The 12,262-nt window shown below is 43.8% G+C and overlaps 2 protein-coding genes across 2 annotated transcripts in view; both read right to left on the bottom strand.

Moving 5' to 3' along the window:
- Window positions 1-12,262, bottom strand: part of LOC143923711 (uncharacterized) — a 512,582-nt gene that overhangs the window by 98,460 nt on the left and 401,860 nt on the right. The gene's annotated exons all lie outside the window — the stretch shown is intronic.
- The window catches only part of LOC143925175 (uncharacterized), a 43,885-nt gene that overhangs the window by 15,365 nt on the left and 16,258 nt on the right, over window positions 1-12,262 (bottom strand). The window contains exons 3-5 of the mRNA XM_077449786.1: window positions 9,524-9,865; window positions 7,568-7,873; window positions 2,447-2,803 (exon numbers count right to left, since the gene is read on the bottom strand). Of these exons, the coding sequence (XP_077305912.1) occupies window positions 2,447-2,803; window positions 7,568-7,873; window positions 9,524-9,865 (1,005 nt within the window). The remainder of the gene's footprint in view (window positions 1-2,446; window positions 2,804-7,567; window positions 7,874-9,523; window positions 9,866-12,262) is intronic.

Below are 12,262 nucleotides of genomic sequence, written 5' to 3'. Positions count from 1 at the left end.
ACTATATTGTCAAAAGTATTGGGACACCAGCCTTTACACACATGAACTTTAATGGCACCCCAGTCTTAGTCTGTAGGGTTCAATATTAAGTTGGCCCACCCTTTACAGCTATAACAGCTTCAACTCTTCTGGGAAGACAAAACGGGTTTACAGCGCTCGGGAACTGAGCTGAAATTGATGGGTAATGGCTGCAATGAACCATATGTATACTCAAAAAGGTTGCTGGCAATTAATTCTAAAGATTAAATCTGAATGACTATGTTACCACAAGGCTGTAAGGCTGGCTCAGGCACTGATGGATCACTAGGGCCAACCAGGACAACCAAACAAGGGACACCGACCATGGAAAGCCACAAGGACATGCCAGCTGCAGTGTGTAGTATGTAGAGCCAGACCCGCCAGCATGGGAAGATGGTGTCATTAACACTGGCGATGTGAATAGAGCCAAGCAGCTGACTGTGTCCAGAGGAGAAACTCAGTGGTGAGCGGCGAGAGAGGGGGGCGTCACCGAAGGCAAGCTGGAACTGAGGTATCAGAGAAGGAACCAGCCAATGTGGGTGTCTTTGTTGCCGTGACTGCCGGTGTGCGATCAGATAGTGTCACCCATCACATAGTGTCCGCTCTGTACTGCGCTTGCGTAGTACGGGGGACAAGGAGAAGCCGAACATCTCCGAAGATAAACGGCGCCTTCACACTGAGTCCAGGTTCAGGCCCCACAATCCAAGTGGACATAGAGTTAGAGTAAAAAAGAGCCTAGCGAAGTGAGGCTGTGCCCGAAGCGTGGCGAGCGAAGCAAGCCTGCGAGGGGCCCTGTTACTATGAGAAACCATATGTCCATTTGGATTGTGGAGCTTCAACCTGGACTCAGTGCACAGGCGCTGTTATTCCTCTGAGACTTTCAGAGTGTCCTTGTCCTCCGTACTGCGCAAGCACTGCGCCTGTACAGTACGGGCCGGACACTATTCAATAGGCGGACACTTTGTGTCAGAACACCGGTTTTGCATGTATGTGTGCATGAAGCACTTGACAAAGCATGCATGCATGTAAAACTGGTACTCAGGGATTCTCACCAATGCAGGGTTCTGGGGCAATCCACTAAATTTGCAGTTTTCCCAGGATTGCCAAGTCGTCAAATGGGTCCCGGAATTCAGAGACTTTGAGAAGTCTTGGGTGTGGAGAAGCCTTCAACCGTGACTATGGGTACTCTGGACTTGAAAGGGATAACCTGCAGTACATGTGAGAGAGGCTGAAAATGGAAGAAAGTAACAAGTAGTGGTCTATGAGGCATTGTGTGGAGCAGGACACATATGTGGGAAAGAGCAGTATCTTAGAAAAGTGAGTACACCCCTCGTGTGTTTGTAAATATTTTAATATATCTTTTCATGTGACAACACTGAAGAAATGACATTTTGTCTACAATGTAAAGTAGTGAGTGTACAGCTTGTATAACAGTGTAAATTTTCTGTCCCTTCAAAATAACTCAACACACAGCCATTAATGTCTAAACCGCTGGCAACAAAAGTGAGTACACCCCTAAGACCCCTGGATTATGTCGGAAGACGTTCTCCTGACTAAGATCAATGTATATAGTCCGTAAACATACACTACAAAAAATGGATATCAAATTCTCGGCCAACAATAGCTCAATGGTCCGAAGCAATTCATCTTAATATAAAACGGGAGGAATTGGCACATAAACATAGGAGAAGCCCTAATATATTTTTGAAAATTTGTTCCTGGTGGTTTGTCTCCAACTTATCCGAGTCAATAGTTGAGCAAAACAATGACGGTGAAGAAAGTTAGTAATGAGAAGATTCATGGTGGAGGATAACTGTAAATGTATATACTGTATATGTTTCTAGGGGGTAGTAACTTAATTATATTGAATATAATGATTGGCTTTATATTGTTAATCTCATGTAAGAAAAATGTAATTGTTAAATTTCATTTGATGTGATAAAAAGGTTTACAGCAAAATTCAACCGCAAGGCATCATTTTTTTTTTTTTGGGTGGGGTTGTTTTGTGGGAATGATTTGTGTGTTTTGGAGTTTTGTTTTTTTGTTTTTTTTTTCCCATTTCAAAAATTCTTTATTGATAAAAGAAATGAAGTGATGTAAAATAGGTAATGATTATCATCAATTGACATAAACATTTAAGGAGGGGTATACAGTAGCTGGTAGAAACCAACCTAAGTAGTACTGTAGTCTGCTATATATATAAGTAATAGAAGGAAAGCAGGAAAGGGTCGGGGATAAGGGAGAAGCAGTGATGGGGGGAAAGGCAAGGAGTAGAGTGTTTTTTTTTTTGTAAATTTGAAAATTAAATAAAAATACTTGATTGAAAAAAATAGTGCACAATAAAACACACAAATGTGTGAATGCAGTGTAAATAAAAAAAATTCACTTGATGGTTATGTTTTGACAATCTTATTATGGAGAAGTGTACCTATCCTTATAGGACCCGTTCTTCTCTCTATGGGAATCTCCAGGCTGGGATGTTCCACTCTACAGATGAACTCGGCCCTCTGGTCTCTGAAGAGTGATGGGGTGAATGTCAGAGATGATTTATTGGAGAAGGTCTTATCTTTCAACTCTTTTGTTTTCTGATCAGAGACTTTGTAGGCATCTTTATGAAGCTCTGTTACAATGGGATGTGGCGAGTCTATTCCGGGTTCCTTTTTAAACCAGTTCACTTTCAGATGATCTGGGAAATATCCGGAGATATCACAGGTCAGACAGGCCTCTTTATCTTCTTCCAGGTTGGGCATTATGATGTCTCCAACTTGTAGACACCAGGGCAGATCTGCAACACAAAGACCGACAAGTCAGTTCATACTTCACAAGGGGTTGGATTCTCTAAAATGCAAAGATGCAGTTAATGCAAAATAATGTTCAGGTCGGATCACTTCAGTCCTGTAGGAACTTTTTTCAATGCTACTGTAAAGAATGTGAAAACAGGTAGTACTACATACAAACTTACTATGCACACACTATGATGTCACCACATGAGAACATAAAAGACCCACCTACAAACTAGAGCATAGGTGAGTGGAGAAGAGCACCAGCTATCGGGGAAGTGAGGGATGACATTTTTTTCCCATCCTGCAAACACACCGCCCAGTGTGAAAAGTCACACTGGAATGAATGGGAGGTGATTTTCAGGCACTTAGCAGTGGTTAATTCCAGCACTAAAGAGCCTGAAAACCGCCCCAGTGTGAAATTGGTCTTAAGCTAAACTCTGGGAGAAAATTACCCTTGCAGTGAGACTCTCCCACCATTACAAGGGTTAAATGCTCATTTTGTTGAGAGAGAGAGAAGAGAAAAAGCAACTAAAAGTATGTATAGTTGCTTTTTCTCTTCTCTCTCTCTCAACAAAATGAGCATTTAACCCTTGTAATGGTGGGAGAGTCTCACTGCAAGGGTAATTTTCTCCCAGAGTTTAGCTTAAGACCAATTTCACACTGGGGCGGTTTTCAGGCTCTTTAGTGCTGGAATTAACCACTGCTAAGTGCCTGAAAATCACCTCCCATTCATTCCAGTGTGACTTTTCACACTGGGCGGTGTGTTTGCAGGATGGGAAAAAAATGTCATCCAAGTAGCATCTTCGGGGCGCTTTGAAAGCATCACAAAACAGTATTTTTTAGCCCCTTTTTTGGGGTTAAAAGCACCCCACTAGTGGCAGAGCGTGGCACAAAAGCCCTGCTTAAACAGCGGTTAAACAGTGGTAAAGTGCCACTAAAACGAGTGAACAGGGCCGTGGCCCCGGAGAGAAAGGGGTCTTAAGCAAATTCAGATTTGAAAGGAATAATAAGAAGCAGCACCTTTTTTTTTTTTTCTATACATTATAAGATTGCAACAGACCTAGGAGATCTTAGGGCACCCCAAAGAGAATAGTAATGTGGCACTCATAGTGCCCACTCACCCTTCTATAAGCCTCTTTTCCAAGCCACATTCCTGTCTGAATTTTGTGTCTGGGTTTTAGGCAGACTGAAACTTGGACACATGATTCAAAACCCAAACTGTTCGGGTGACAGGTGGCAACCCTAGTTCTAGGCCAGTTCAGTTCATCTTCAGTATGGAGAGTAGTGGTTTTCAGTCACTGCTCTTCACATTGCTACTGGATCACTGGATCGCTGAGCAGGAGAAGAGGTGGGTGCAGCCCCACTACCCTTTCTGTTATTTTCTGCCTTTACTACCAGTCCATTTTACTACATAGCGAAATCTTTCTAATGCCGCGTACACACGACCAGACTTTTCGAAGGACTAGGTCCGATGGTCTTCCCGACGGACTTTCTGAACGAACGGATTTGGCCACACACGACCGGACTAAGTCCGTTCGAAAGTCCGTTCGTTTTGAACATGATGATGTAAGACCAAACAATGAAGTTCAATAGCCAGTAGCCAATAGCTGCCCTTGCGTCGTATTTGGTCCGTCGGACCAGCATACAGACAAACTGTTTTCCCGATTTTTAGTCCTTCGGACTTGAGTCCATCAGATAGATTTGAAACATGTTTTATTTCTAGGTCCATCTGACTTTTGGGAGAAAAAAAGTCCGCTGGAGCCCACACACGATCGAATTGTCTGATGAATTCTGGTCAGCCGAACCAAGTCGGCCGGAAATTCCGATCATGTGTACGTGGCATAAGAGTTTTACAGACTCCGCACAATAATTTTTGCATTACTTCATGCGGCGCGGAGGAGGAGAAAGCTAACTTCTCCTCTGCTTTGTATGCTGGCAGAGTCGTGGCTGTGAGGTCATTGGTTGGTAGCCGCCAGGTGGCTCTAGCAACCAGTGGCCAGAGTCTCAGGTGGAGCTAGAGGCGGAGGGAGCGCCAGCGCTATTGTGGAGTTTGCTCGCTCTGTCAATTTCATTCCAGGACACTGTATTGTCCTGAAATGAAGGTGCCCAGGACCCAGGACAGACCTGCTTATTGCAATGCGGGACACGTGGGCACCCTAGGCGCAGCCAAATTGACAGCAGGAGGCTGAATGGGACATGGTTAAGTAAAACAAAAGCTTTCTTTTAACCATAAAATATGCTTTGATTGCTGTGCCACATGTGAGAGTCTCACAGACTCCGCAGAATCATTTTTGCATTTCTTCATGCACAAAAGCTGGTCATCCTGGCGCACACGATCAGGCCGACTGCTGTAAGCTGAGCTGTGCATGCGCAGCTCAGCTTACATGCCATGGATTGCTGTGAGCAAGCAGGTAGGTGTATTTTATTGTAGAAGAGAAATTGCATGGCTCTTCTGGAATAAAAAAAAACCTCCAATGCATGCAATGACAGAACTTTTGTTCCACTTTAAGATACACAAAAACTTTGGGGCAAACTATAATTTAAAAAACACAAAGCAACATATACTTTTCTGCACCCCAAAAGCTAATTTGTATTATTTATAAGAGAAGGGGGGGGGGGGGAGAGGCAACATAACATGACATTTAAGCTGAAAGTCTGCTTTAGTATTCAACAAGCTTTTTTGCAAGTAGTGCAAACTCACAAAGCCAGAATGTAGGAACAGACCCTCTCCTACTCCTTCAATGTGCTTCTCCCTGACAGGGGCTTAAAGTGGTTGTAAACCCTTACAGACAAATTGACCTACAGGTAAGCCTAGATTAAGGCTTACCTGTAGGTACAAGAAATATCTCCTAAACCATGTAGGTTTAGGAGATATTTACAAAAAGACAGGCACCGCGTGCAGCCGCACTGAGCATGCCGCTGCTAAGAGCGATATGCTGTTAGTGGCGGCTCCCGTGCGCTTGCGTGGGAGTGACGTCATCGCTGCTCCAGCGCTGTGAGTGGCTGGAGCAGCGATACCCGGAAGAAGATGGATGCTCCGGACTACAGGGGACAGCGGTGACTTCGCTGGCTCCTGTGTCAGGTAAGTGACACATAATGGACTACTATGCCATGCACAGTAGACCATTATGCTTTACCTTTGCAGGGAGATAAAGAAGAAGTAAAACCCATCAGGGTTTACTTCCTCTTTAAGGTGGCCATACACTACACAATTTGATTGTACAATAAAATATGCATGCCCTTACACTATATAATTATTGGCAGATCAAAGGCTGATTGTACAAGAAGATTGTGTAGTGTATGATCACCTTGCCACCAAGTCCTGACCTGTGAGCTTGAAACACTTGCATTACAGTTGGTTGGCCATTGCAGTTGGTTTGCACCTACAGTAAGCCCAGTGGCTGCTGTCAGAGTAAAATATGTCCTACCTTTGCCATCAGTAACTAAAAAAAAACAAAAACGTAATTGCTGTAACTAAAGTAAATCCCATTGTTGGTGTCAGACCCTCCTCTCCCTGCAATCTTCAATTCAAAGCTGACCACATTGATGGGGGCAAAGAGGCTGTAGCATTATGGAGTCTGTATACAGAAGGGGAATATATCACCACAATAATGTCACAAAACTACAGCTATGCAGTAGGGTTGCCACCTGTCCGGGATTTACCCAGACAGTCCGGGTTTGAATCATGTGTCCGGGTTTCAGTCCGCCTAAAATCCGGACACAATATTCATACAGGAATGTGGCTCAAAACAGGGCCTGATAGGAGGGTGAGGGGGCACTATGTGTACTGCAGCAATATTCTGTTAGGAGCACCCAAAGGTGCCCCAGGTCTGTTACAATCTTATAGTGTATAATAAAAAAAATAAAAATTACTGTGCGCCGTTAAAGTGTTCAGTTTTGGCTCGAAGAAAAAGTGGCAACCCTACTATGCAGACACCATAACAATACAGATCCCCAGCCATTTCCATGCAACCTCCCCCCCCCCCCCCCGCACATTAGGCATTTGCATAACAACACATTGAAACAGACATGCTGGACTTCCATGCAGACTCGGGTCATTCTCTGCAGCACACGGGGAAGGGGCATGGCTGAGCCGAGACTGAGGAGTCGTGGCTGAGTCGAGACTGATTGGGCGTGGCTAAGACGAGACTGAGGGGGCGTGCTTGAGCCGAGCACCTGGGGGGTGCGGTGTCCCTCTTTCTTCAGTGAGTACAGCCTCCAGACACAAGGAGGAGTGCTCAGGGGACCCCCTAGAGGCAGTGAGTGAAAATACAAAGAAGCTCCACAGACTCCAGAAATCTTTTGCTATTTACAGGTTGCTGATGGGACACAGGAGAGGAAGCACGCCCCTGACTCCGCCCCTGCTCCATGTAGAATAATAGAATAATGTGTCTAGGTTTCTGATAGGTTGAAATCCAGACAGATGATTGAAAAACCGGACTGTCCGGGTGAAAAATGGACAAGTGGCAACCCTATGTTCTGCACATCTGTGTACAGAACTCCTCCAGGTTGTCTTATTGCATTTTTTTAGACATTTGCAGACTGGAAAGGAAAGATCGTTTTAATAACATTATATTATACTTGTACAGAAATTGTATGTTATAAGTTTTTTCTTATTTGCTCTATTTTTTCCAGGAAAGTTATCCTTTCAAATAAAAACGTCTTTCACACATTTGGTTTTATTGTTTAGAAATACAATAGCTGTATACTGAATTGTATATATTGAATTAAAATATTTATGGTATTTAATACATCCTCTCACTTACCTCTTATAGTCAGTGTTCTGGTCTCCGGTTCATCCATAGATTCGTGTTTCCATGTTACAGAGACTTTGGTCTGTAGATCATCAAACATATACATATGAATGTGGCCAACACTGGTGACACTATAAGTAAGATCTTTGTATTTTTGAAGGTTGTTTTTCCATGGAATGTCAGACTTTTTATCTTTATATTCATATGTCCATTTTATTTCAATATTTTCTGGGTAAAACTTCTGTAGATTGAGGGTGAAGAGAACACGAGAGGAATCCCCCATAGTGATCTCTATGGGCTTCTCCATCTGGGGTTTCGCTGGAATACACAAACAGCACATTAAAGATCATCTAATCCCAGGAACAAAAAATGTTGTTTTAGGCTTTTTCCCTTTGATCTTCCAATGGTGATCCTGCCAGTAACACACTTCCTGTTCTAAGGTGACAACACTCCCTTTTTGTAGAAAAAAGCACTCAAACCTTTGAGGTCACTGCCTGACTATAGCCTACGCCCTATGGTATATGAACTAGCCAGTACTCAGCACTAGGGGTGAGCTCAGGCGTGTTCGCATGGAACACATGCAGAGCCCGCCAGGAAGTTGGCGCAGCTCTGCGCTAATCACAGGCAGTGAGACATTGCCCGAACTCTGCAGCCCCACATCGGGGCAATGTTTCACTGCCTGTGATTAGCGCAGCGCTGCGCCAACTTCCTGGCGGGCTCTGCATGTGTTCCATGTGAACACGCCTGAGCTCATCCCTACTCAGCACTTTATTTAGTAGGTTGTTTGTATTTAGCACTGGCACTTGCAAGTGAAAAATTGGTCACTTCATAATCCTTATGTTGATTGGCACATGATTGAGGAAAGATTGGGGCATTTTAAGCATCAAACTAAATCTTAAAGCAGAGTTTTGTGGAAAAAAATAAATTGATTAAAAGTCAGCAGCTACAAATACTGCAGCTGCTGACTTATTTTTAGGACACTTACCTGTCCTGGGTGCCCGGGATGTCCTCACCCGAAGCCGATCCGTCCCTCGGCTCCTGGGTGGAAGTGCCGCCACCTTCAGTAAGGGAATCAGCAAGTAAAGCCTTGCAGCTTCACAGCCTGGTTCCCTACTGTGCATGCGCGAGTTGCTCTGCGCGTCCTGACTGGTCCCTGATGTTTTCTGGGACATGTGTGTCTCCCAGAAAACAACGAGAGGGAGGAGGAGGGGCCAAACATGGCGCAGATCTCCACGGAATCTGCGGTGTTCTAATGCCGAAAGTGGGAGCAAATACCTGTATTAGACAGATATCTACACCTCCTCCCCCCTGAAAGGTGCCAAATGTGACACTGGAGGAGGGGGGGTTGGTGTAACCAGAAAAGTAGATGTTCAATTTTTGGGTGGAACTCCGCTTTTAAGTATCATTGAACCCCAAAACAAAAAGTAATATATTGCAGCTTACACAGCCTTAGATGTGGTGGCTGCATTCGTCTTCTTCTTTAGGCTTTTTTTTTTATTTTTTATCAGTTTTCACCAGTGATCTGAACAGTAACACATTTCCTGTATTAGTGCACCACCCACTCTGCATGAAGGAACACATGAAGCACATTTGAACAGCAGCATTGTCACTTGGGGGGAGTGTTATATGTATTAGCAGATTTAGACACGCTAACAAAGTGAAGCCAAAAGCAGCTACAACAAACTGTTTTTTTTTCTTTTGGGATAAAGGTTTTTACATAAATAATTAAAAGCTGATCATTGTAAGCACCCCTCCCTGTGGTAAATGGTTTGTCTCAGATATAAGCCTGCAGAATGTACATAACAGCTCTGGATTTATGGCAGGATCAACTGTTTTGTTTTATCTGTTTATTAAGTGATTAAAATAATTATTTTTTTCTGTGCTTTTACCCCAATTGTTTGTTGGTGACAGAGCCTCTTTAGGGAGCCAGTGTAATGTGAGATTTGTGCAAATAATGCAAACACTCACCCTTTACAATAAGACTTTTAGTTCTTCTCTCGATGGGTCTCTCCAGGGAGGGGTGATCCACCCTACAGATGTATTCTGCCCCCTGGTGGACACTCAGTGTGGGGATGATGGTTATAGTGGCTGTACAGCTGTATGTGTTATCATCTCCTTTCCTGGAGGTTATTGTATTTCTAACCATGTTATGAGTCTCTTCACATCTCTCCTGATTCTGGCTTTTTCTCAGCCATGTCACAGTGATATCATCAGGGAAATAATCAGATATTTGACACTGCAGGGTGACCGGTGTGTCATGGAATATGTTGGGTGTCTGCATCTCTTCCACCACAGGGTACCATGGGTATTCTACAAAACAAAAAATGTGTATCATCATTAGGGTTGAGTTTTCATCTCCCACATCTCCAAGAAGTAGTCCTGTATATACAAACCATGACAGCTCAGGAAGTTGACCTGCAGCAAGCATCTGGTTTTGGTGAACCTCCTAACCCTGACCTAGACCAAGTCTTTATAAGTAGTCTGCTGCTCCTTCTGTTTTTGACATTTCAACTTTTGTTTAACTGGTTGCCGTCAAATGATGGGCAGGCGGCGCACCTATTGTGGCAGGAGGCCGTCATATGACGTCCTGCCGTTTAAAAAGGGAATGCACGTGATCATGCACGCACATCCCTGTTCCTTCAGTGGCGGCATGTCACGGAGACACCGCTCGCCACCGAGGGGGTGAACAGCCATTGGGCATGGCTGTTTACCACGTGATCGGCCATGATTAAGTCACAGCCGATCACAGATGGCGCGTGCACGTTGGTGGCGGCGTGTTCCCTGGAACACTGCTCGTCACTGACGCTGGACGTGATTGGCTGTGATCCTTTCACAGCCAATCACTAAATGTAAACAAACCGCGGTAACGAGATGTTACCAAGTTCTCCTCCTCACACACCGAACGTGTGTGAGGAGGAGATTGCGGTAACATCTCGTTACCACTTACAGTACACACAAATCACACTGATTGCCCACCCCCAATAAATAGTACCTGTCACTCACAGTCCATCCGAGTACCTGTCACAGCCCATCTGAATACCCAAGTACCTGTCACAGTACATCTGAGTACCCGAGTACCTGTCACAGCCCATCAGAGTACCTGAGTACCAGTCACAGCCCATCAGAGTACCCGAGTACCTGTCACAGCCCATCAGAGTACCCGAGTACTTGTCACAGTTCATCTGAGTACCTGTCCCAGTCCATCTGAGTACCCGAGTACCTGTCACAGCCCATCAGAGTACCCGAGTACCTGTCACAGCCCATCCGAGTACCCGAGTACCTGTCACAGCCCATCAGAGTACCCGAGTACCTGTCACAGTACATCTGAGTACCTAAATACCTGTCACAGTTTATCTGAGTACCCGAGTACCTATCACAGTCCATATGAGTACCTATTACCGCCCTTCAGAGTACCCAAATACCAGTCACCAGACAATCAGAGAACCTGTCACCAGGCCATCAGAGTACTCAAGTACTTGTCACCAGGCCATCAGACTACCTATCTGCAGCCCATCAGAGTACCCGAGTACCTATTTGCAGCCCATGCCTCATAGAATATACGTTGGGGTTTTTGCTTTCCAAAATGGGGTCATTTTGTGGGTAATTTCACTGTCCTGGAGGTCCAGGACCTTCAAAAGTGTGATGGGTAGGAATGAAATGAGATGTGTCATTTATGCTCCTAGAACGCCTGAACGTACTACTTCAATGTTCGGCCTCTCTATGTGGCCAGGGTGTGTAAAAGTCCTACACATGTGGTATCACCATACTCGGGAGGAGTAGAAAAATGTGTTTTGGGGTGTATTTTTTGCTATATACATGCTATGTGTTAGAAATATCTTATAATTTGACAACTTTGTGTAAAAAAAAAAAAAAAAAAAAAATGCATTTTCATTTTTTTCCACATTTTCGTAAAACTTCTGGAAAAAACGAACCGTTCAAAAGACTCATTATGCCTCACAGATTATACGTTGGGGTGTTTGCTTTCTAAAATGGGGTCATTTTATGGGAAATTCCATTGTCCTGGTACTCCAGGGCCTTCAAACGTGTAATAGGTGGTTGAGAAATGAGATGCGTCATTTTTGCTCGTAGAATGTCTGAAAGTGCCACTTCAATGTTAGTGCTCTGTATGTGGCCAGACTGTGTAAAAGTCTCACACATGTGGTATCCCCGTACTCAGGAAGAGTAGCAGAATGTATTTTGGGGTGTAATTTGTGGTATGCATATGCTGTGTGTGAGAAATAACCTAACTCACCATGCTACTAACTTAATACCTTGGAATGTCTACTTTGTAAAAAGGGGTCATTTGGGGGGTATTTGTACTTTTCTGACTTGTTAGAGTCTCAAGAAATGAGATACACCTGATGTACTGAAGGCCTGATCAGAAGTGATCAATTTTCAGCGATTGGCACCATAGTTTGTAGACTCTCTAACTTTCACAAAGACCAAATAATATCCACTAATCTGGGTTATTTTTACCAAAGATATGTAGCAGTATAAATTTTGGCCAAAATGTATGAAGAAAAATTACTAATTAGCAAAATTTTATGACAGAAACAAAGAAAAATTCATTTTTTCACAAAATTATCTTTTTTTTTATTTATAGCACAAAAAATTAAAAACCCACTAGTGATTAGATACCACTAAAAGAAAGCTCTATTTGTGTGGAAAAAAGGACGTAAGTTTCATATGGATACAGTGTTGACTGAC

Source organism: Lithobates pipiens, unplaced genomic scaffold (genome assembly GCF_037356315.1).
Source record: "Lithobates pipiens isolate NorthernLeopardFrog02 unplaced genomic scaffold, aLitPip1_a1.2 Scaffold_22, whole genome shotgun sequence".
NCBI classification, from domain to species: Eukaryota; Metazoa; Chordata; class Amphibia; order Anura; family Ranidae; genus Lithobates; species Lithobates pipiens.
The sequence above is the reverse complement of the archived record's forward strand: the minus strand, read 5'-3'. Positions and strand labels throughout refer to the sequence as shown.